We start from the raw sequence: 23,762 nt of genomic DNA, 5'->3' as shown, positions 1-23,762 counted from the left end.
GCTCCAACTTGTGGGTCTTAAATAAGGAATTCTTCTATTAACCCAATTGTCATTAATACGGTATATAAACGATGGTGCGCACAAACGTTTTGAGGACCATTTTAGTTTCACAGAACATGGAATTAGTAGGTTTTGCCCTGTTATTAGGGGCAGACTGAGCGTTCCATCACTATGGCAGTGCCCAAGTGTTCTTGGCCAGGTGGGCATGCCACATGAAATCATAGGTATATGTAAGTACAGCTCCATATATCTCTACAGATGAGGAATTATGACTCCATGCAACTTTACGCGGAGACATTGGACATTTATGCACTTGAATATATTTTGCATTTTTGCAAAAATAGACAAAAAGGGAGTGTAGTATACAGCAATATATTCTAGGACTTTAACCCCAGGCCCATCTGAGCTTTAGCTGACCCCTATATACAGCTATTAATACACGAGTAAATATTGATCAGTTAACCCTGTGTGTGCCTGAGTCGGACGCGCTCGAGTCGCCCCCTCTGCAGCCTCCCCCTATAAGCGGCCCTATTGCCAATTTGTTTGCAATGCTTTCGCCTGTACCGGAGCTCTCGTTTTTTTTTTCCCCTGACAGGCAGGTGAGATCAAAGCGACGCAGGACAAAAGGGGCTCCACAGTGATTTGTCAGGGGACGAAAGGCAGCACTGTCTGGGAAATCAGCTGCAGCCAGAAATGGGCCCTCAGCTCACTAGCACTAAAGAAACCGTGGCATGAGAAAAAGTACAGCAGAAAAGGTTCAGAGGTCAGCGTGATTTGGTTTGGATTATGGGAGCCTCCTTTTAAACCTGAGAATGAACAGGATAATAACCTTTGTTAATGTCCGGGGGAGGGAATTAAAAAAAAAAAAAATTCTTTTGTATACAATTGCGCAGGGATTGCCTGCAATTAAAATGTCGTTGTTAGGCCAATTCTGGATTCAGACATGCTCTTATGAACACTCAGCTCTTAACCCCTTGTGCCCCATGAACTCTGAGCACGGACGTTGGTCTGAAGGGTAAGAAAAGACAGAAGGAAACGGAATGAGACCGTGTGCGATACAAGACACATGACCGAGAAAACCGCGCCACAACGCGGAACCAGAACATTGGATGAACCCGCCATGTTATCTGGAGAGATTGGTATTATGGGACCTGTGGAGCCACAAAGGGTAGATGAATCTGTCTCATAGTTATACGCGTCATACGTAGAAGAGCTAATAGTTTATTTCATCAGTTCCCAAAATGCAGAATGAATGAACAAAAGAGAAATATAAATTCCATCAGTGTTCGGTGATCACCCGTCTCCTCTATCCTCAGTATTTGGTGACCGCCCGTCTCCTCTATCCTCAGTATTTGGTGACCGCCCGTCTCCTCTGTTCTCAGTATTTGGTGACTGCCCCTCTCCTCCATCCTCAGTATTTGGTGACTGCCAGTCTCCTCTATCCTCAGTATTGGTGACCACCTATCACCTCCATCCTCACTAGTCGGTGACCACCTATCATCTCCATCCTCAGTATTTGCTGACCACCCGTCTTCTCCATCCTCAGTATTTGGTGACCACCCGTCTCCTCCATCCTCAGTATTTGGTGACCGCCCGTCTCCTCCATCCCAGTATTTGGTGATGGCCCGTCTCCTCCATCCTCAGTATTTGGTGACCACCCGTCTCCTCCATCCTCAGTATTTGGTGACCACCCGTCTCCTCCATCCTCAGTATTTGGTGACCACCCGTCTCCTCCATCCTCAGTATTTGGTGACCGCCAGTCTCCTCTATCCTCAGTATTTGGTGACTGCCCGTCTCCTCTATCCTCAGTATTTGGTGACTGCCAGTCTCCTCTATCCTCAGTATTTGGTGACTGCCAGTCTCCTCTATCCTCAGTATTTGCTGACTGCCAGTCTCCTCCATCCTCAGTATTTGGTGACTGCCAGTCTCCTCTATCCTCAGTATTTGGTGACTGCCAGTCTCCTCTATCCTCAGTATTTGGTGACTGCCAGTCTCCTCTATCCTCAGTATTTGGTGACTGCCAGTCTCCTCTATCCTCAGTATTTGCTGACTGCCAGTCTCCTCCATCCTCAGTATTTGGTGACTGCCCATCTCCTCCATCCTCAGTATTTGGTGACTGCCCGTCTCCTCCATCCTCAGTATTTGGTGACTGCCAGTCTCCTCCATCCTCAGTATTTGGTGACCGCCCGTCACCTCCATCCTTAGTATTTGGTGACCACCCATCACTTCTATTATGAAGAATTACCCTGCAGCATTGTTTTCACATTTGCTTACAACTTTTGGACAGTTTTGTATACATTGCTTTCTTTCTTTTATGAAGAAATGGATAGATGGATGGATGGATGGATGGAAGGATAGATAGATGCTCTGCTAATACTTATCCTTTATGGAGTCACTGGACTATAGTGAGGGGTGTATGATGTTTAAATCCCCACTTTGGGTCAGATGAGATGTGTGAATTTGGCAGCAGTGACTTCTGAGCAGTAAGGGTTAATCCTGCATAATTACGGGCAGATTGTTCTCTTTGAGGAGGTGGTAGGTGCATGTTTGAACTGGTAATGGCTTTTTAATTGAGGAGGGTGGCGGTATTTCTGCAGAAGATCCTTCTCCTCCACCCTTCATATTTTTTTTTATTGTTGTACAAATTGTAGTTTCCTCTTTTCATTAGTGGGTGATGTAACCTCTGAATGGCTCCGAGCCCCGGCTAATGCCTGACACATTCCAGACTCAGTGACTTCCAGATGGGATTCAGGCCGAGGACGCTCTCCACATCCGATCATATAGGAAGAAGCGCTGCAGGTTTAGGGTTAGGTCCTGTCTAGTAGGAGTCTCAGCTGGTGTATGGCGTTACTAGCAGTGCATCCCATCAGTGCACACAGTGGGCCTCCTCATCACCAGCGTCCACGAGAGCTTGCGACACCGGCCACGCACCATACAGTGCTATATAAAACAACTGGAAAATGTCATTACCAATTATGCACTGCAAAAAAATACATGGTATAGGAAGAAGCTGCTGCCAAAGTGAATACCGCCATACAGTGCTGAGGTGATACCACCATTCAGTGATCTATGTAATGAATGCCTAATCCTGCAATATAATTAATATGAATATGCACTACATGGAGAAAAGTAATGAACCTCATGTCTTGAGCACTGAATTTAGGTCTCACCTTCAGTCCCATTGCATCTGGTGCATAACATCTGGCCCTGTTGACCCAATGTAGAACTTCCAGCCCCTTGCCATGCGGTCTACCTCTTCTACCATGCAACACAAAAAAAATAATACAGCAGCACACTTTAAGCGCTAAGATATATGTAAACATAAAATATAGGAAATGCAAACTGCATTTATGCTACATGGAATATAGTTAAGGTAAAGTAGACAGCTGGGGGCTGGTATTATCAGGCTGGGAAGGTTCATGGTTATTTGGCCCCCCTCAGCCTAAAAATAGCAGCCCACAGCTGTGCCAGAAGTGGGACATCCATTAGATGCGCCGATGCTAGCGCCTTGCCCGACTCTTCCCGGTGGCAATCGGGTTAATGGAACGGCCTGCACTTTCTCATGACCTGAATCCTATAGAAAACCTATGGGATCAGCTGAGTCGCAGTGTAGAGGCTGTAACTCTGTACCCCAGAACCTCAATGATCTGAGGGATGCCCTTCAAGAAGAGTGGGATGCTGGCCTCCACAGGCAATAACTCCACCTGTGACCAGCAGGAGGCGACGTTATCAGCTGGAATTTATGCTGAAGGCCATATGACAAATTATTGAGACATTGACATTTTTGGGGGTGGAGGAGTGGAGTTTGGTTTGTTACAATAAATTGTTTGAGATGAGGAAATCACAACTGCATCAATGTAGCATGAACGTTTTAACTTTTTCCATAAAAAAATTTCACCAGAAAACCAAATATTGTTAACTTTTTGTGAGTAGTGTATTAGGGAAGGAGAGCAGCGCTTACAAATTCTTTGCTATACAGCTTGAAAGTGCTGCTCTGAAGGTGGCCGGATTTGGCCAGCCTCTGAGCACCTGCAAAGTTGCCTCCGCAACCATTAAAGAGTCCAATGAAGACAAGGAGAACAAAACAGTAAAAACTCTATCTCCATGCAGCGCCACCACAGGAGAGATTAAGGATTACAAGGACTGGGCGACCAGGATATAAACTTTACTATTCAGGCCAATTGGCCTGAATAGTAAAGTTACGAGCATGGAGCTGGACATATAATACAGCTCTCTACTGCAGACCTGTATAGACTTTATATGTACACTGAATGGCGGCTTTATTTATGGTAAATATATAGCAGTGCTATTATATGGGAACTATATGGTAGTACTATTTGTACAATGTATCTTTGGTATTATCTGTGCGCTGTATGGCAGTATTTTTTAGCATTGCATGGCAGTATTATTACTGCGGTAACATCCATTTGCAGTTATGTTTGATTATCGCTCTCTTTTCTGGAAAACCGGCCCTGACCTTGATTAATGCTACAGCACAACACTTGTGATGGGGACCGCAAACATCTTTCCAGGGCTTATTCACTCTTGTGGAGGGTTAAATAGCCAATTTACATAGATTTATGTTAGCGGGTGACCCTCTAAAGATGCCACCTGTCAAGAGGCGTTAAATCAGAAGCCGGCGCGGTGGGCGCGATGTGAAGACCTTTCTGAATTGGTTTTCTGAAGAGCACATTTGGGCGCTGCGTCGTTGGCATTGAGTGTAATTAAAATACAGGCAGTGTTCATCCGAAGCCCCGCGCTCAGAATTAGTCTACATGAAAGGGAACTTTTTTTTTGTAAAGTTTTTGTTTTGTTTTTTTTTTTTCTTCAAAACTGGTCACCAGACAGACAGTATACAATTCACAAGAGCGGACTTACGACTTATTGTGTACATGTCTGGAGGTTCCCATTGAATGTCTCACAAAGTGAGCTGAAGACTGGGGGGTCCTTTGATATATCAGAGAAGGTCACATGTCCTTTATTTAGAAAGAAACAATTCATGCTCCGAGTAAATGCCGAGCCGCGCTCTCCGGGGCCAAACACGCCAAAGCTTTGAAGCCTGAATGTCTTAAAGCCAAAAGCAGAAAAAACTTCAAGATGATGGCGCTAATTATGAAAATGGCAAGACGTAATGTGACCAAGATGGAAGCAATTTTGGCAAGAGTGGTCTGTGCTGATCTGTGCCCTCTGGGATGCCTATATGTTATGGGCCAATATATTAACCCCTAAATAATTTCCCACTTACAAAAACTACTTCTGCCATGTTATGGCATGCTGAGCATTGTAGCTTCACAATGGCTGGAGAACCACTAGTTGTGGAAAATAGCTCCAGAAGAAATGGAAACTATTACTTTTTTGCAATCCTATTTGGGCGAGGTTTCTCATCCCACCTCCAGTCTGCCCAGTAATGACCACAGGAACTCACAATTGTTGGCAAATTGGCTTATGCACCTTCCACCTTGATAGTTGGCAGGTATGCTGCAGTTTACCTATAATTGTAGTCAGGCGTCCCCCCAACCTCCAGGACACGTCCATAGTCACCAACAATCGCACCTCGATCCTCTCCACTAATACAAAATCTAAGAAAGGACCCCTTGAAGGGAATGTGCAAGCAGGACTTCACCCCCCAAACTATTTATATGTGCATGTAGCTCTATCAAAGACAAGCCCAGCAATACCTTTACATGGCCGATTCGTTCCTCCATTAATGAGAAACTAGCATTTGAATTGATATGTAAATGAGGCTGTTTGTAAATCTGAAGGCTCCGTCACTCCAGCTCTATTCCCTGCCATAGCTGCATCCTTCTCCTGCTTGACTGACAGCTCATTTGCCTGCAGTCATACAGCACAGAGGCGGTCAGTCAGGCAGGAGGAGGCGGCACTGGGCGGGGAATAGAGCTGGAGTAATGGAGGCTTCAGATCTTCAATAACTCTGCAGCCTCATTATATATGAATTCAAATGCTATATTTCTCAATATCCGAGGAGTAGACTGGACCGGCCATGAAAGATATAGCTGGACATGTTTTTGAAAGAAGCTACATGCTGATAGTTTGGGGGTAAAATCCTGCTGACAGATTCCCTTTAACTACTGTAATACTAGTGTTTTTCTTATGTGGCTAAGGTTTCTTTGGGCCCCACAAGCACCAGACATGTTGCTCATGCTACCTATACACCACTAGAGATACTCCTTCACAAACGCTTCACAGTTTTATATGTAGTTTTGCATTATTTTTGTTTTTTTTTAATTCTTTATTTAACAAAGAATAAGATACATATAAGGCACAAAATTCTCGGATCTAACGATCCATTTACACCCATAAAAGGCACCAAACAAGACAGGATACCAAATGCATTACATTCGCATTAAATTCTCATAAAGACCACTTAGGGGCGCTTTACACGCTGCGACATCGCTAGCATTTGCTGGCGATGTCGAGCGCGATAGCACCCGCCCCTGTCGTACGGCCGATATGTGGTGACCGCTGCCGTAGCGAACATTATCGCTACGGCAGCGTCACACGCACATACCCGCTCTGCGACGTCGCTGTGAGCGGCGAACCGCCTCCTTTCTAAGGGGGCGGGTCGTGCGGCGTCACAGCAGCGTCACTGAACCGCCGCCCAATAGAAAAGGAGGGGAGGAGATGAGCGGGACGAACATCCTGTGCACCTCCTTCCTTCCTCATTGCTGGCGGGAGGTAGGTAAGGTGAGGTTCCTCGTTCCTGCGGTGTCACACGTAGCGATGTGTGCTGCCGCAGAAACGAGGAACAACATCGTTACTACAGCGGCAACGATAATTGAGATTAGGGGGGGGGGATGTCACCGATTAGCGATTTTGAACGTTTTTGCAACGATTCAAAATTGCTAATAGGTGTCACACGCAACGACATCGCTAACGCGTGACCCCAATGAGATCGCTTTATCGATGTCGTAGGTGTAAAGCCACCTTTAGTCGTATGATCTGTCTTGATATCCAAGAATATGAAAAATTCCACAATTTTTTTTTTATATTTACAAGATTCTATAGCTCGAAGAGATGAAAAGATGAAACAGAAAGGCAGAAAGACAGAGGAAGTAGCTTGTGAGGCCAGAATAGAGAAACAGAGTAGGTAGTGTTAGTTAGGTGATAGGAAAAGAGGGGGAAAAAAGAAGAGGAAAAGGAAAAGAAGGTCAGATATTGTGAAGAGGGGAAGGGGTTTGTAAACATAAGCCGATATGTCTCGGTTTGTTGGAAATCCATCCACTCTCTCCAAGTTGCCCAGAATTTCATGTAAGGCTAAGTTCACATTTCCGCTAAAATGTATCAGTCACAATCCGCTGCTCTTGTAAACAACGGAATCCGTTTAGCGGATTCCGCTGCTCCCATAGACTTGTATGAGCAGCGGATTGTGACTGATGATGCAGCGTTGCACCCTCCGCCCGACTGATCAGTCGTGGAACGACTGACCGCCGGGCGGGAGGAACGCAGCATGTAACGTTTTTTGAGCAGCGAGATCCGTCGGATTTCGCTGCGCATGCTCTCTGTCTCCCTGCACACGTCACCAGCTTTGGTTGGTTACCCGATATTTACCCTGGTTACAGTGCAAGGAGCCAGCGCTAAGCGGTGTAGGCCCGTAACCAAGGTAAATATCGGGTAACCAAGGTAAACATCGGGTGCTTTGCTGTTACCCGATATTTAGGCTGGTTACGTGTGTAGGGAGGCCGACACTTCCCCGCTCGGCCCCGCCCCCTCCCGCACTCCGCACATGTATGTACACACACACACACACACCTGTCCCCAGCCATGCAGACAAGCACTGCCACTGACACCCTCGTCTGGCCCTGCCCCCCGCTCGGCTCCGCCCGCTCCCGCACTCCGCATGTGCACACACATACATACATACATACATGCATGCACACACACTCACACATGCACTCACCTGTCCCCAGCCATGCAGACCGCAGCACTTCCACTGACATCCTCAGCGCCTGGCCCCGCCCCCCGCTTGGCTCCACCCCTCCCGCCTTCAGCATGTGTATACACACACACACACACACCTGTCCTGCAGTCCCTGCGGCACTGACGTCCTCAGTGCCACGGCCCCGCTCGGCTCCCCCTCCCGAACTCCGCCCCCCGCACACAACGGAATCCGACAAAGAATTCTGTTCTTTGTCATCCGTTGTACAGCGTTGAACAGCGCATCAGTCACATGCATCAAGCGACGCATGTGACTGATACAAAACAACGGAAATGTGAACTTAGCCTAAGTGTCATGTAGAGAGGAGGTGAGGTCCTCCATGTACATAAGGTCATTGGAAATCCATTGTGATACAGTTGGTGGAAGAAGACTTTTCCACCTTTCTGGGATACACGCTCTGGCTGCCATAATGAGACATTTTTTCAAAGAATTTTTGTATGTTTTTAGGGAAGTCTCGCCGTGATTTAGCAGGAGAAGGGCAGGACCCATCTCCTCGGTGTCTCTGGTGACTTGGCAGCTGATATCAGAAACGTCTGTCCAAAAGGGCCGGATTCCCTCATATTCCCAGAACACATGGAAGAGTGTACCCTCCTCTCTACCGCATGGTACAATAATTTGTAGCTGGCCTCTTGGAACCTGGAGCCAATAGAGGAGCTGTGTGCAAGAGAAAAAATGCGGTCCCTTTGCCCCCGAGTAAGGCTGATGTCAAGATCCCTTCCCCATGGTAGTATATAGGGTGGAAGAGATTGGTTAGTGTGGGAAGACAACATGGAGTATACTACAGAGAGCGAGTGACGTGCTGGACTTGTACCTTTGCAAGTAAGTTCGAACTGGGTCTTGGGGAGGCTGAAATGCTCCTTAAGTGGGAGTTTGCCGAAGAAGTGCGCAAGCTGTAAACATCTCCAATGTCCCAATGGAGCTGGATTTTGTCTAGTGTCTAGCATAGCTATTGAAGGCCATTCAATGTCATCCCCAAAGTCTTCCACTCGGTCCACTCCTCCTTGTATCCAGAGTTGGAAAATGGGATCCGACCCTCCTGATCCAAAGAGGGGATGACTCAGGAGCCTTGAACAGGTAGGGAGCATTTCCAAGCGCACCGCCTCAGTATTACAATAGGTTACTGTTGGGCCAATAGTCGGGTGTGTTTTTACTTCTGCAGAGGCGACTGAAAGGAACCACGGCAATTTGTTTAGGGGTACTGTAGAAAAGGATTGTTCTATCTGGACCCATACCTTGTGTGTTCCTTTTCTACAACAATCTATTATTCTGGAAAGATGCCCAGCAAGATGATATTGCTTCACATCAGGTAAGCCAATTCCACCCCTCTGCTTGGGTCAAAATTGTTCGTTTGAGTATTTTTGCATTTTAATATTCCACTCCAGCGATCAGTTTTGCAGCAGGATTTGCCCCCTGTGTGTCAGCATCACACCATGTCTGCAACTTTCCCCTCCGGAGCATGTATTAAAGCAATAAAGCAGAATTTTACAGCATGTGACAAGGCGCCAGGAATCACCGCAGTCTTATACTTTGCATGGTGTATTCCAGCCTAATAATGGGCATTAATGAGAAGCATACACACTTCTGAGACCATCAGCCCCTACATTTATTACCAGTCTACCACTGAGGAAAGTTCTGCCGCCGTCCCAGCTCCGTCATTGACCTGGATGGTTCTAGGTCATGATGCATGCAGATAAGGAAGAGGATGTTATTCATCACTTTCAGGATGTCATCAAGATAAAAAGGAATTATCTGATGGAGGCCGAAATCCACACAAAGAGGAGAGCAGAGGAGCGCATGTACGAAGGGGCTCCTACACCACATGCTCATAGCCCCTTTAGCATTAAGAGCAGGGGCACAAAGATGGGGTCAAATCCAGGCCCACGTGTTTCTGGGAGCCCCCGGCTGCAAAAGAGGGCTCATGTAGTATACAGTGCTATGCAGACGTTTGAGCACCACTGGTCAAAATTACTCTTATTGTGAACAGTTAATCAAGTTGAAAATGAAATGATCTCTAAAAGGCATAAAGTTACAGAGGACACATTTTCTTTGTATGTTAAGCAACACGTATATATATATTTTCATCTTTATCATTTTAAAAACTACAAAAATGAAAATGGGCCAATGCAAAAGTTTGAACACCCTTGGAGATTTGTGTGCTCAGATAACTTTGACTATCACTTCAGACCTTAATTAGCCTGTTAGGTTTGTGGCTTGTTCATTACCATAGTTAGGAAAGGGCAGGTGATGCAAATTTCACAGCTTTATAAAAACCCAGCTTCCTCTAATCTTGTGCAAATAAAACAGCAGCCATGGGTTTTTCAAAGCAGCTGCCTAGCACTCTGAAAATCAAAATGGTGAAGGCCCACAAAGCAGAAGAAAGCTAGAAGAAAATAGCAAAGCGTTTTTAAGTTGCCCTTTCCTCAGTTCGAAAAGTTTTTCAGAAATGGCACTTAGGGTACTTTCACACTTGCGTTGAACGGTATCCGTTGCATTGCGTTGTGTAACAGATGCAACGGATGTGTTGCATATAGTGGCACAACGGATGCAACGGATGCTGCAAAACAACGCAATTCGTTTTGATTTTTTTTATTTTTTTTTTTTAGTTTTACCAGCGGCAGACTATTGTAAACGATCAGCTGATTGCTCCCAGTAGCCGGCCGCCGGGTGATCAGCTGATCGCTCCCAGAGCCGGCCGCCGGGTGATCAGCTGATCGCTCCCAGTAGCTGGCCGCCGGGTGATCAGCTGATCGCTCCCTGCAGCCGGCCGCCGGGTGATCAGCTGATCGCTCCCAGTAGCCGGCCGCCGGGTGATCAGCTGATCGCTCCCAGTAGCCGGCCGCCGGGTGATCAGCTGATCGCTCCCTGCAGCCGACCGCCGGGTGATCAGCTGAGCGCTGTCACTTGCCGGCGCCCGGGCATGCCGGCGGGCGCTCAGCTGAGCGCTGTCACTTGCCGGCGCCCGGGCATGCCGGCGGGCGGGCGCTCAGCTGAGCGCTGTCACTTGCCGGCGGCCGGGCATGCCGGCGGGCGGGCGCTCAGCTGAGTGCTGTGACTTGCCGGCGGCCGGGCATGCCGGTGGCCGGTCGCTCAGCTGAGCGCTGTCGCTTGCCGACGGCCGGACGCTCAGCTGAACGTTCGGCCACCGCGAGCCAAAATAAAGTTTGATTTTAAAAAAAAAAAAAAAAAAAAAAAAAAAAAAAGAGCATGCGCAGTGGAATCCAGAGGATTCCGCTGCTCAAAATAACGTTACATGCTGCGTTCCTCCCGCTGGGCGGAAGCAACGGAGCGTCGCCCAGCGGAAGCAACGCAGGTCCTTTTGGTACAATCCATCACCCATACAAGTCAATGGGAAACAGCGGAATCCGTTAACGGATTCCGCTGTTTTCCAAAAGGGCGGATTGTAACGGAAGGAAATAAACGCAAGTGTGAAAGTACCCTTACAGAAACAGTGGAGGTCAGGATAAGGTCTGGAAAACCAAGCAAAATTTCTGTGAGAGCTGCTCGTAGGATTGCTAGAGTGGCAAATCAGAACCTTCACTTCACTGCAAAAGTCCTTCAGGAAGATTTAGCAGACTCTGGAGTTGTGGTACATTGTTCTACTGTTCAGAGACACCTACAGAAAAATGGCCTTCATGGAAGAGTCATCTGAAGAAAACCTCTCCTGCGTCCTAACCATAAAATTTAGCATCAGAAGTATGCAAAATAACATCTAAACAAGACTGATGTATTTTGGAAACAAGTCGTGTTAACTGATGAGGTTAAAATAGAACTCCTTGGCCACAATGATCAAACCAAATGTTTGGGGAAAAAAGGAGACAGAATGTCATGACAAGAATATCTCGCCAACCATTAAGCATGGGGGTGGATTACTCATGATTTGGGTTGTGTTCTATCCAATGGCACTGGGAACATTTCACGGGTAGAGGGAAGAATGGATTCAATTAAAGTTTAACAAATTCTTCAAGCAAACATAACACCATCTGTAAAAAAGCTGAAGTTGAAAAGAGGATGACTTCTACAAATGGATAAGGATCCTAAACACAATTCAAAATCCACATTAGCCTATGTCAAAAGGTACAAGCTGAAGGTTTTACAATGGCCCTCACAGTCCCCTGATCTGAACATCATTGAAAATCTGTGGCTAGACCACAAAAGAGCAGTGCATGCAAGAGGACCCAGGGATTTTACAGAACAAGAAGACTTTTCCAAGGAAGAAAGCATGAAAATCCCTCAAATAAGAATTGAAAGACTCTTGGCTGGCTACAAAAAACATTTACAAGCTTTGATACTTGCCAAAGGGGGTGCTGCAGGGTACTAACCATGCAGGGTACACAACATTTTGCATTGGCCAACTTTATTTTTTGTTGTGAATTTAAAAATGTAAAAAATATATATATTTTGTCTAAAATGCAGAGGATAATGTGTTATCCTTAACTTTATGGCTTTTACAGATAATTTCATCTTCAACTTGCTTAATTGTTCAGAATATCAGTAAACTTGACCAGGGGTGCTCAAACTTTTGCATGCCACTGTATATGACATGAGTTTACTTTTTGGTAAGGCGTATACATTGTGCATCAGGGCCCAAAAGCTTCAACTTTTACCTTATGGGTATTTTGTGACCCCTTGGCTCGACTGGGACTGTGCTCAGAGTCCTAATGTGCATTAGTGCCTGTGTGCGTGCAATCCAGGAAAAAAATGATGCCTAGTCTATAGAAAAGTCTCTCCTAATGATACCCCAGGGGGCAATGATATATCATACAATGTAGGCCTCCAATGAACTCTTTGAACGTCAATAAGGCTCTTGGAAAAAAGGATCGCAAGATGGCACCCGCCGAAGAGCTGAGAAAACTCCTGGGTTCCCCTGAGCCTTTTCAAAACCTCCTCTAAATTAGATATCCACACATTTGGGGGTAAGCGAGGGGCACCAGAAGCTTTAGGGATAAAGCTGTAGTGGATCGTTTGTAGCCCCCTGACTGACTCTTCTTGAGGGCTGTATAGTGGGTGAAAATCGATTATGAAGGACTTGTGGTCTCACTTCTGGAAAAAGATTTTGCACATGGGTTGTTTGGTGGTGAAAATTCACCAAAACTAGTGCGTAAATGGACACCTCTCGTGTTTTATTAGCACCTAACCTCTGACTTTGGAGCCTACACCTCATGCACACAGCTATATAACCCATCTGTCACCTATATAGATGGATACAGGTACATGTTACACCTCTGCGTACCTTAGAGGCTCACACAGAATATGTTCCATTACTGCACAGAGGTACCCTATGGTAGCACAGAGCTCCTATAATACTAAACTGTGTGCCACCGTATTCCACCACCATACATGAACTATCATCATACCTCTGGAGAAACATACCGGAATATGAAGCTTCAGGTGCAAATTGAGAATAAAAACTATGTAGAGACAAAAGCTGAACAAAGCATTGGGCCCAATTGTATGGTATAGGGCAATTCAATCTGGAAGACTGATCCTACCAAAACATTGAAAAGACCATTAATTTGGTAAGTCCACTATGGTGAATAGAAAGCTAAATTTGGCCAACGAGGCGTCTTTGGTGACTGTGACCACAATGAGACCTGAATGATTCCATATGGGCACGACCATTACAAATAAATTTGTGCCGCAACCTTATTGTGGTTCATGGTTGTGATCCCACAGAATTGACTTATGAGGACCTAGTCGAAAGTAGACAATGGTCGGCCAGCCATTCTTGGAATCTGCCATAGAGGGGTAATGAGTTCTCGATGGTCATGGCGGATCCTGGCGGTTGGTCCTCATTCATTAACTACAAAGAGGGTGCAAGAGATGATCAGAGTGTGTATCCCATGAATATGACCTAACGACAGGGTATAGGCCAGGTAGGAGAATTACCTGTATATTGACTGGCACTATAGAGCCTTATTGCTTAGGCTGAGGGCTCGGAAGGGTCCCATAGGTATCCTGGGTCGGCTGAGCACTCAATGGAGAATAAGGATCATTTTAGAAGACTAAGAATCCATGTGCAGAGACTCAGCCAGTGGTCCCAACATGAGCATGAAGTTGATGCCCATGGGGCAAAGAGAGTGGGCCGGTCGGGACAGCAGACTAGTGGCCACAGGGTTAGGAAGTAACATTACATTACCCATATGGTTTACTTATTATAGACCCTAACGGCCAGTGATTGACTCTGGTCATCTCACAATGGGGGCATCTTCTACTGGACCTTTGGAGCCCAATACTGTGGGTTTAAAGATGATCCTCTTGTTCTTTTGTGAGGTGGATTGACCCTTCTTTTAGTCTTCTGGTAGCTTAAGTGTGAACGATGCTTCTGTGACTTATCAAAGCTGTAATCTAATCATTCTATCAAGGGATGGACCCCTATCAGTGGTTTAGGGATTTCCCCCAAACAAACCGACGTTAGGGCAACATATTCTGGATGAGGCAATAAGGATTACCGAGAACTCCCCCGAGTCAATATTTGGCTAATAACACTAGAGGGGTGAGTGGGCCAACATATGAAAAGGGTCTTCTATTAGGGAATGAGCTGAAGCTTTTTTTCCTCTACGGGTTCTTGAGTGACAAATGCTACGAATGTTCATGGGAGCGTTTTATCACATTTCTGGCGAAGTGATGAGAGAACTCCTGACTTGGCGCAGACTCGAAGTGTAAGGGAATCTTGTAGGACGTCTCACTCTACAGCGCAGGGACTTTCACTTAATGACAAGGTGAAAATGGCACCGGCCGATCAAGGTCACTGACCCGAGCAGCAACAGATCATTAAAGTAAAGCCGTGGCAAATAAAGCGGGGGGTTCAGAACTACATAGAACAGGAATATCTCTCCACATATATACAGAATATAAAGAGAAAGATTACACATGAGAAATATTGTCCTGGTGGAAAAACCGAAAAGTGCAAATATCAGATGGAAAAGACTAGAACAGAAATATAATCACTCATCTGCCAGGATCTGTATGTTCTCCCCGAGATTGTGGGGGCTTCCTCTGCATTCTCTGGTTTCCTCCCATGAACAGGACAGCTGACGATAATTCCTGACCGCGGTGAGGCTGCATATATTTAATTTTATGCAAATGTCTTAACATCCCAGAGATCCTTTTAAATGAGAACATAATATTAGCCACCACAAGGAGGCGCTCAGGAGCTCACTGTGTACAGTTCATTCATTCAACTCAATGATATATCCGTTGACTTTCAAACAACGTCTTCTCATTTATCAGTCTGCAAATCACTCTGGAGGGATTTTTCTGGCCGTAGAACAACAAAATTTGTAAATAAAGTGGCGGCCACTAGGGGTCTCCCTTCCATCTAACATTCTCTACTGTCTATTGTCAAGTGTAATTCATCACTATCCGCAGAGACACCGAGGCGGATTATATTCAATGGAGGAGAGTTTTTGTCTTTCTCTACAGTAAGTCGGGGGTGGGTCTACAATATATCACAAAAGTGAGTACACTCCTCACCTTTTTGTAAATATTTTGTTACTTCTTTTCATGGGACAACACTGAAGATCTGACCCTGTGATGCAATGTGCAGTGTTAGTGTGCAGCTTGTGTAACAGTGTAAATTTCGTGTCCTCTAAATAACGCACAGCCATTAATGTCTAAACCGCTGGCAACAAAAGTAAGTACACCCCTAAGTGAAAATGGTACAATTGTGCCCAAAGTGTCAACATTTTGTGTAGCCACCATTATTTGCCAGCACGGCCTTACCACTCTTGGGCATTGAGGTCACTAGAGCTTCACAGGAGATGCTGGATCCTCCTCATCCTCCATGATGGAGCTGGTGGATGTTAGAGACCTTGAGCGCCTCCACTTTTCATTTGAGGAGGCCCCACAGATGTTCCTTAGGGTTAGAGTCTGCAGACACTTGGCCGGTCCAGCTCCTTTACCTTCAGTTTCTGTAGCGAGGCAGTGGTGGTCTTGGAGGTATTTGGGGTCATTATTATGTTTGAATATGAAAGGGAGGGGATCCTGCTCTGCTTCACTATTTCACAATACATATTGGCATTCATGATTCCCTTAATGAACTGTAATCCCCCCCACAGCTGGAAGCACGCATGCAGCCCCAAACCATGACATTACTACCACCATGCCTGACTGTAGGCAGGACACACTCGTCTTTGTCCTCCTTACCAGGTTGCTGCCACACACTCTGACGGTTCGAGTAAGTCAAGTCCTTAGTCTGTTTGTCTTTAGCAAACAGTTTGCGCCTTTCTTGTGCATCATCTTTAGAAGAAAGTTCCTTCTGTGATGACAGCCATACAAAGCAATGTGCTGCAGTGTGCGGAGTATGGTCTGCGCACTGACAGGTGGATTCCCCCACCACAGTTATCTCTGCAGTGTACAGCGTATGGTCTGAGCACTGAAAGGTGGACTCCCCACCCCTGTAACCTCTGCAGCGTGCGGCGTATGGTCTATGGTCTGAGCACTGCCAGGGGGATCCCGTCATCCCTGTAACCTCTGCAGTGTGCCACGTATGGTCTGAGCACTAACAGGCAGACCACCCACCCCTGTAACCTCTGCAGTGTGGAGAGTATTGTCTGAGCACTGAAAGGCGGACTCCCCGCACCCTGTAACCTTTGTAGTGTGTGGCATATGGTCTAAGCACTGACAGGCGGACCCCCCCCAACCCCTGTAACCTCTGCAGTGTGCAGCATATGGTCTGAGCACTGAAAAGCCGCACTCCCCACCCCGTAACCTCTGCAGTGTGCGGTGTATGGCCTGAGCACTGACAGGCGGATCCCCCACCCCTTTAACTTCTGCAGCAATGCTGGCCGCACTGATATGTCTATTCTGAAAAGATAACCTCTGGATATGACACTGAGCACGTGCACTCAACTTCTCCAGTCAACCATGGTGAGGGCCGTTCTGAGTGGACCCTGTCTTGTTATACCGCTGTATGGTCTTGGCCACCGTGCAACAGCTCAGGTTCAGGGTGGTGGCAATCGTCTTATATCCTCGGCCATCTTTATGTAAAGCAACAATTCTTTTTTTTTCCAGATGCTCAGAGGTGTCTTTGCCATGGTGAACTTCCAGTGACCAGTATGAGCGTGTGTGTGACCAATAACACTGAATGTACGAATGTAACACACCTGCTTCCCATTCACACCTGAGACCTTGTAACACTATTAAGTCACATGACACCGGGGAGAATGGCTAATTGGGCACAATTTGGCCATTTTCACTTAGAGGTGTACTCACTTTTGTTGCCAGCAGTTTAGACATTTATGGCTGTGTAGTGAGTTATTTAGAGGACACCAGATTTACACTGTTATACAAGCTGCACACTGACACTGTACATTGTATCACCGGTCAGATCTGCAGTAACGTACCATAAAAAGATATAATAAAATATTTACAATATACTGTATGTCTCTCTCTGCAGGAAATGGAGGCTGGTCTTTGTGTCTCTTCAGCAAATGAGGGTGGGTCTTTGTCTTTACAGGAAATGGGGGCAGGTCTGTGTCTTTCTGCGGGAAGTAGGGACAGGTCTGTGTGTCTCTACAGGAAGCAGGGGTAGGTCTGTGCGTCTCTACATGACAAAACAATCACTGATCTCGGGGAGACCAGCCAGAGAAACACTGCCAGCAGCCAACGAGAGTGCTCAACACAGTGAAATCCTAGGTGCATTGCAAATCAAAAAAAGTCCGTGGAGCCTCTGTTAGGAGTCTCAACACAGAAACTAGCCAGATATCCCTCCGGGAAGGACCTAGCCAAGGAGTAGCTCTTTTTAGGAGACCACCATAACCACCATATTAAGTGGCCCTTTCAGTCAATATCCAACTCTTTGACAAGTTTAAAGATATGACAAGGGAAATACCAAGGCCAGGTATCCATCCACAGACAGCTGTTTCGGGGTATTGCCCCTCATCAGTGTGGAGTAGGATTCTGGCCAGGTGGGAGCAATGCCTAGTAGACCAACAAGACAAAATCACTGATCTCGGGGAGACCAGCCAGAGAAAACACTGCCAGCAGCCAACGACAGCGCTCAACACAGTGAAATCCTAGGTGCATTGCCACCTGGGAAATATGCAAATCAATTCTGGAAATCCTAGGTTGCTCCCACCTGGCCAGAATCCCACTCCATACTGATGAGGGGCAATACCCCGAAACAGCTGTCTGTAGATGGATACCTGGCCTTGGTATTTCCCTTGTCATATCTTTAAACTTGTCAAAGAGTTGGATATTGACTGAAAGGGCCACTTAATATGGTGGTTATGGTGGTCTCCTAAAAAGAGCCACTCCTTGGCCAGGTCCTTCCTGGAGGGATATCTGGCTAGTTTCTGTGTTGAGACTCCTAACAGAGGCTCCACGGACCTTTTTGATTTGCATGTCTCTACAGGAAGAAGGTCTGTGTATCTACAGGAAGCAGGGGCAGGTCTTTGTGTCTACAGGAAATGGGAGTGGGTCTGTGTTTCTCTACGGGAAGTGGGGACAGGTCTGTGTCTCTCTACAGGAAGCAGGGGCGGGTCTTTGTGTCTACAAGAAAAAAGGATGGGTCTGTCTCTCTCTACAGGAGGTGGTGAGTTTGTGTCTCTACAGGAGGTGGGGGTGAGTCTGTCTCTCTCTACAGGAAGTGCGGGCGGGTCTGTGTGTCTACAGGAAGTGAGGGCGGGTCTGTGTCTCTACAGGAGGTGGGGGTGAGTCTGTGTGTCTCTACAGGAAGTGAGGGTGGGTCTGTGTGTCTACAGGAAGTGAAGGCGGGTCTGTGTTTGCAGAAAGTGGGGGCGGGTCTTTGCCTCTGCTCCTGCTCTCCTGTCTGTCACCCTGAATATACAGAAATAGAAGCTTCCAGTTCAAGTCATTGGACAGTAGAAGCAGCAATGCATGCTGGGAAAGTTGGAGGGTATTACAGCACATATAGTGCTGGCATAATAGTACTGAAAAGAAAAATTGGCCACAGAAAAAGATTGTATGGTAAGCTTTTTAAGATTTGGGATTGTTTTGGGACATAGCGCACTAGTATATGCATCAAAAGCAGATTTATCTTATTTTAGGGACTAGTTTTGCATAAAAGAACAGAAGCTCTTTAACTTTGTCTAAAATGACCTGATGTTAGTAGGTGGACATTTCCTTGAAGTGTCAGCCTGCTCTGGGCCATAAATCTTCCTGCCTGGCAATCCACATGATCCATCCAGTTCCTCTCGGAGGTAATGAATCAACACTTCTTTTCTCCCCGCTGTCCAGTGAAAGCTCATTAGTCTCATTGATACTAACAAATTGACCTAAAGGAAAGGTTCTTTACAATTGAAATAAATTGCCTTTCAATGTGTGTTAAAATAGAGGCCGGGCCTCTCACATCCCACGTCTGCTGCCTTTTCATATGCGCCTTTCACATGTGCATTTTTCAGGAGCGATTTCCCCAGGTTGTTTCTTTGCAGCATCCTTCATCCTGGTTGTCACTTATTGTGATGGGGGGGATTGATTGGAGCCGGGACCATTCTCTGAAAATCCCCAACGTATAATTTTCATATGCAGAATTGTTCTATCTTTGCACAGGCAGAGCCGGGTGCAGACCCTTCCTCTGACGGGCTGCTGACTCTTTGTGATGTGGCTTTTTTTTTTTTTTTTTTTGCACTGAGCCACTGTAAGTAGTGCTGTGTAATTTTATCCAGCCTGCACTTTTCGTTCACACAAGACTGATACCTTGCCTGCCTCCTTTGTATCAATTGGTTGGGATCTGTCTATTGTGGCGAGGGGAGGGGGGGGGGGGGGGCTTTTATTTCAGTGCAGTTCAGCACCACTATTTCTTGTAAACTCATAAAATTCGGAAGAGATGGTTAAACCCTGAGCGCTGCTATTAATCCATGAACCTGCAGCCCTCCATCACATCTATTTACTTAGAAGATCAAGAAGAGACAGATTAAAGGTCAGATAACACTTCCAATGTCTCAGGCATCAGACTAGTGTGACTTGCTACTTACAGAGCTGCTAACAAGACTTCTTTAATGGGATCCCTTGTGACATTTGCTTCCAGCCTTCCAGCCTTCAGTATTTCGGCCATGCCACAATGGTTATAATCTGGATCTTGTTGCTCAGTTGTTTCGATCTTGGTCGGCAGGTATCCTGGGCTAAGGCTGTGTCTGGTACTGCTAAGGTGCCTTGTGCCAGAGGCAAACTGTGCGACCCCAGGCTAAGACGCGATGCGGGAGGACGCGGTGGGGTTTACGAACACCTCGGAGGAGCACCGCGACATAGGAAGCTTTATTGTGCGACCAAGTATCACCTACAGATACACCTGAACGGGAAGATTAATGGAACGCTCGAGAAGAACAGCGTCTTCAGTAAGTGCCAACGTCCAAGTGATGACATATTGCTTATATCCTCAAGTAATAACATTTTTATCTATGTATCTACTCATATCTCTATATCAGACTTCCTATTTGTATCGATCCATCTGTCTATTTGTAACTAATTATCCAGATCCATCCGCAACAATCTATATCGATGTATCCATCTTGTACTGTATATAGATGGATACACAGATCTAGATTGTAATGGCGGAGATCTGGATACATTTTTATGTATATATAGATAAATATATATCTATATATATATCTCAATGTATATACAGCTATGTAACCAAACATTTATATATATCTCTATCTCTGCATAATATAATATATATACATATATATATATATATATATACATACACACACACAATAAATATATATATATATATATATATACACACACAAACAATTATATATATATATATTATATATATATATATTTTATATATATATATATATATATATATTATATTATATATATATATATATTATATTATATATATATATATATATATATATATATCTCAACATATCTATGCCTATCTTAGCTACCTAAATATACATAGATACTCCACTATAATGTCTACAAACCTCTCACATACAATAGCTTTTATGAAGGTAATTGTATCAGCTGGATATTCAGTCCTCAGCCAATATATAACCCAGAGGATACACAGCGAGCCCTTACGGGATATTTACACTGTCCTCATACCCCCAAGGCATGGTTTGATAATTTATTGGGAGTACTTGGCTTTGATACATTTAGCATTGCTGCTCGGAATGACGGGATGACTGCCAGAACTTATTATATAGCACCGGTCCATTTACCTGCATGAGAATCCGTCCCAAACTACAATCATAATGTGGACGGCGCAAAACTTTGGATGTAAAGAATATAAAACTTGTCACAAATCTCCCTTATCTGATGCAATTAATAAACAAGAATGAGGTTTGCAACATTGTAACACTTTCCAAGGAGTCTTTCCATGCATCATCTTTTAGGGTGTCCTCTTTTAATACTCTAGTATAAATTATGGACATGCTAAGGGTCTACCCAAGGCTGGAAGGAATCTGAGGAACTCATCTTAGGAGGTCTAGACACAGAAACAAATATTTTCTTGATTAATGGCCAGAGTCTCTTATTTCATCCATAAGATGTAGGAATGAATGAGCCGGTGAAGCATTATCTCCCTCTCGCTGTGAATAGACCTGGAGGGAAAGGATTTGCCTTCATTCTCTTAACATGTCATTTGTTTAACAGCAGATAAGCTGCGATTTTTGGAAAAAAAAATGCTGTCTACAAGGACAATAGATTGGTCCATCATGCTGTTACTACATTCACAGAGTTTTGTCCACTGTCCCGGCTTTTCTGAAAGCCAAAAAGCTCGAAAAGGCAGGATAAAGCTCACTAGTCACATGAAATCTTACTATATACAGGTGAAGCAGAGCTAATACCTCTAGGGATATCACAATGTTCAGGACTGCAGGTAAGAACCCTACTGTGCTATGTAATCACTATGTGCTAAATATTCACCCGGATGACACTCAGCTCTGCTACATTTGCACAGTCACATGATTGCAGGTCAATATTGGATCCTACATACATAAAATTAGTGACATTATATAAATCAGAACTGAAGTAGAAAAAAAGTAATCGTCTATATAACGCTACCAGTCTATCAGATTATCTAATGTATATTTCCAATGACACAATATATCTTTATTGATTCATATGGTAATGTAAAGGTAAGATGGGCTTCATATACATTACAAAAAGTGACGTAATGGAGCCCGGTAGTGACATAATATGGTAATGTAAGAGAATACTTAGACATTGATCCATAATGCTGCATCCAGCACAGCTCAGGGGGGGTTGATATCCCACACCAATCGATTCTCCACATTTGGACATGCTTTTTAAATAGCCGCAGAAACACGATGAAGCAACCCTTGTAACAAATCACAAGGTGATCTCCCCTAGGAGGCCTCGCTGCAACAATATACAAGACCCTCTGGCACTGAATACGTTCATGTTCGGCTAAAGCTTCTTACGCTCAATAAAACAAATGAACTGTGCCGCCTATTTGTCGTCATGCATTATCCGAACATTTGGGATTGTCCAGATTAAACCTGACTCCTTTTGCCTCATCCATCTAAGTGTGAAACTAATACCCTGCGAAATATTGCATTTGTTTTTCTAATCCCCCCAAAAACTTTGAAAAACATTTATACTCTTTCTTTTGATGGCAAACAGAGATTAGGAAACCTCAAAGGATTGGGGAGGAGTAAACGGAAAACCACGACTTCCTAAAAGGCAACTCGTCTCAGGGAAAGCTTTTAGAGATAGCTCTCATACGGATATAGATGGTCAAGCAGAACAGACGTGAAGAGGCACTTACTTTAATTACGGGGTGTGAGTGGCCATGATAGGACCTCAAAAACCCAAACCATGTACTATAAAAGCATAACATTTTTCTGCACTGAAAGTGAAAAACGAATGCACCCTGATCCGAATTTGTGCATCGTTCCTCCCCCAATTGACCTTGATCATCATAGATCTTGCTGGATCATGATTTGTTGTTTTTTGTGGTTGCATTTTTGGCTCAATAAATGACCAAAAAGGGAGCGGATGACAAATTGACATCTATTTGCATTAATTTGTAATCAATAAAAAAATCCTTTGAAAATTTCCCATTAGTCAAAAGGGGGAAAAAAATGGATCCATCATGATCGATATATTACCATCGTCTTGAATGGTAGAAATAAAAAATGTGACACCTGATCACGAGTGATCCTATTTTGTTCATCATTTGACATTCCAATACCTTATTGACCAAAATGAAATAAAGAAAAAAAAGCAGATCACAATAAATCATAATTAGAAAATAGTAGAGCGTGGGACTTGTACGTGTTTGTTTTTTTAATTTTGTTGTCAATGCAAAGCCCCATAGTAATGAATGAGAACCAATCATGAATCTTTTCTTTAAAATAAATACTTATAAATATTGCAAACATAATTTTCAAAAAATAAACAAATGTGTACTAGGCATATGCCAAATGTGTGTGTGTGTGTGTGTGTGATATATATATATATATATATATATATATATATATATATATATATATATATATATATATATATATATAAAAATAAAAAAGGAAAAATTGCATAAAATTCTGTTAGCTAATGTAGTTTCCAGACAGACAAAAAAAAAATATTTGTTATTTTTAATTTACTAAAGAAAGTTTTTAGAGAATTCCATAGAAATGTAAAAAAGCATCCACACTTTGTTTTATTAAAAAATAATATACAGAAAAAAAAAGCATAAAAGTCAGTAGTGGACTTGATGGCCTTAAAGTTCCCAATTAAAAAAAATTATCTAAAAAAAAACACAAATAAAAAGAAAAAAATATTTAAATTACACATTTTTATATATATATGTGTATATATATATTATATGTGTATATATATTATATGTGTGTGTATATATATATTA

General features: G+C 44.4%; 1 protein-coding gene and 1 long non-coding RNA gene across 4 annotated transcripts in view; one reads left to right on the top strand and one right to left on the bottom strand.

Annotated features, from left to right (window-relative positions):
* Positions 1–23,762, bottom strand: part of LOC142254623 (uncharacterized) — a 253,831-nt gene that overhangs the window by 115,297 nt on the left and 114,772 nt on the right. The gene's annotated exons all lie outside the window — the stretch shown is intronic.
* Positions 19,740–23,762, top strand: part of FGF3 (fibroblast growth factor 3) — a 7,901-nt gene continuing 3,878 nt past the window's right edge. The window contains exon 1 of the mRNA XM_075325306.1: positions 19,740–20,253. Within this exon, the coding sequence (XP_075181421.1) occupies positions 19,980–20,253 (274 nt within the window). The 5' untranslated portion in view covers positions 19,740–19,979. The remainder of the gene's footprint in view (positions 20,254–23,762) is intronic.

Source organism: Anomaloglossus baeobatrachus, chromosome 10, assembly GCF_048569485.1.
Source record: "Anomaloglossus baeobatrachus isolate aAnoBae1 chromosome 10, aAnoBae1.hap1, whole genome shotgun sequence".
NCBI lineage: Eukaryota > Metazoa > Chordata > Amphibia > Anura > Aromobatidae > Anomaloglossus > Anomaloglossus baeobatrachus.
This window is presented reverse-complemented; position numbering and strand designations above follow the sequence as displayed.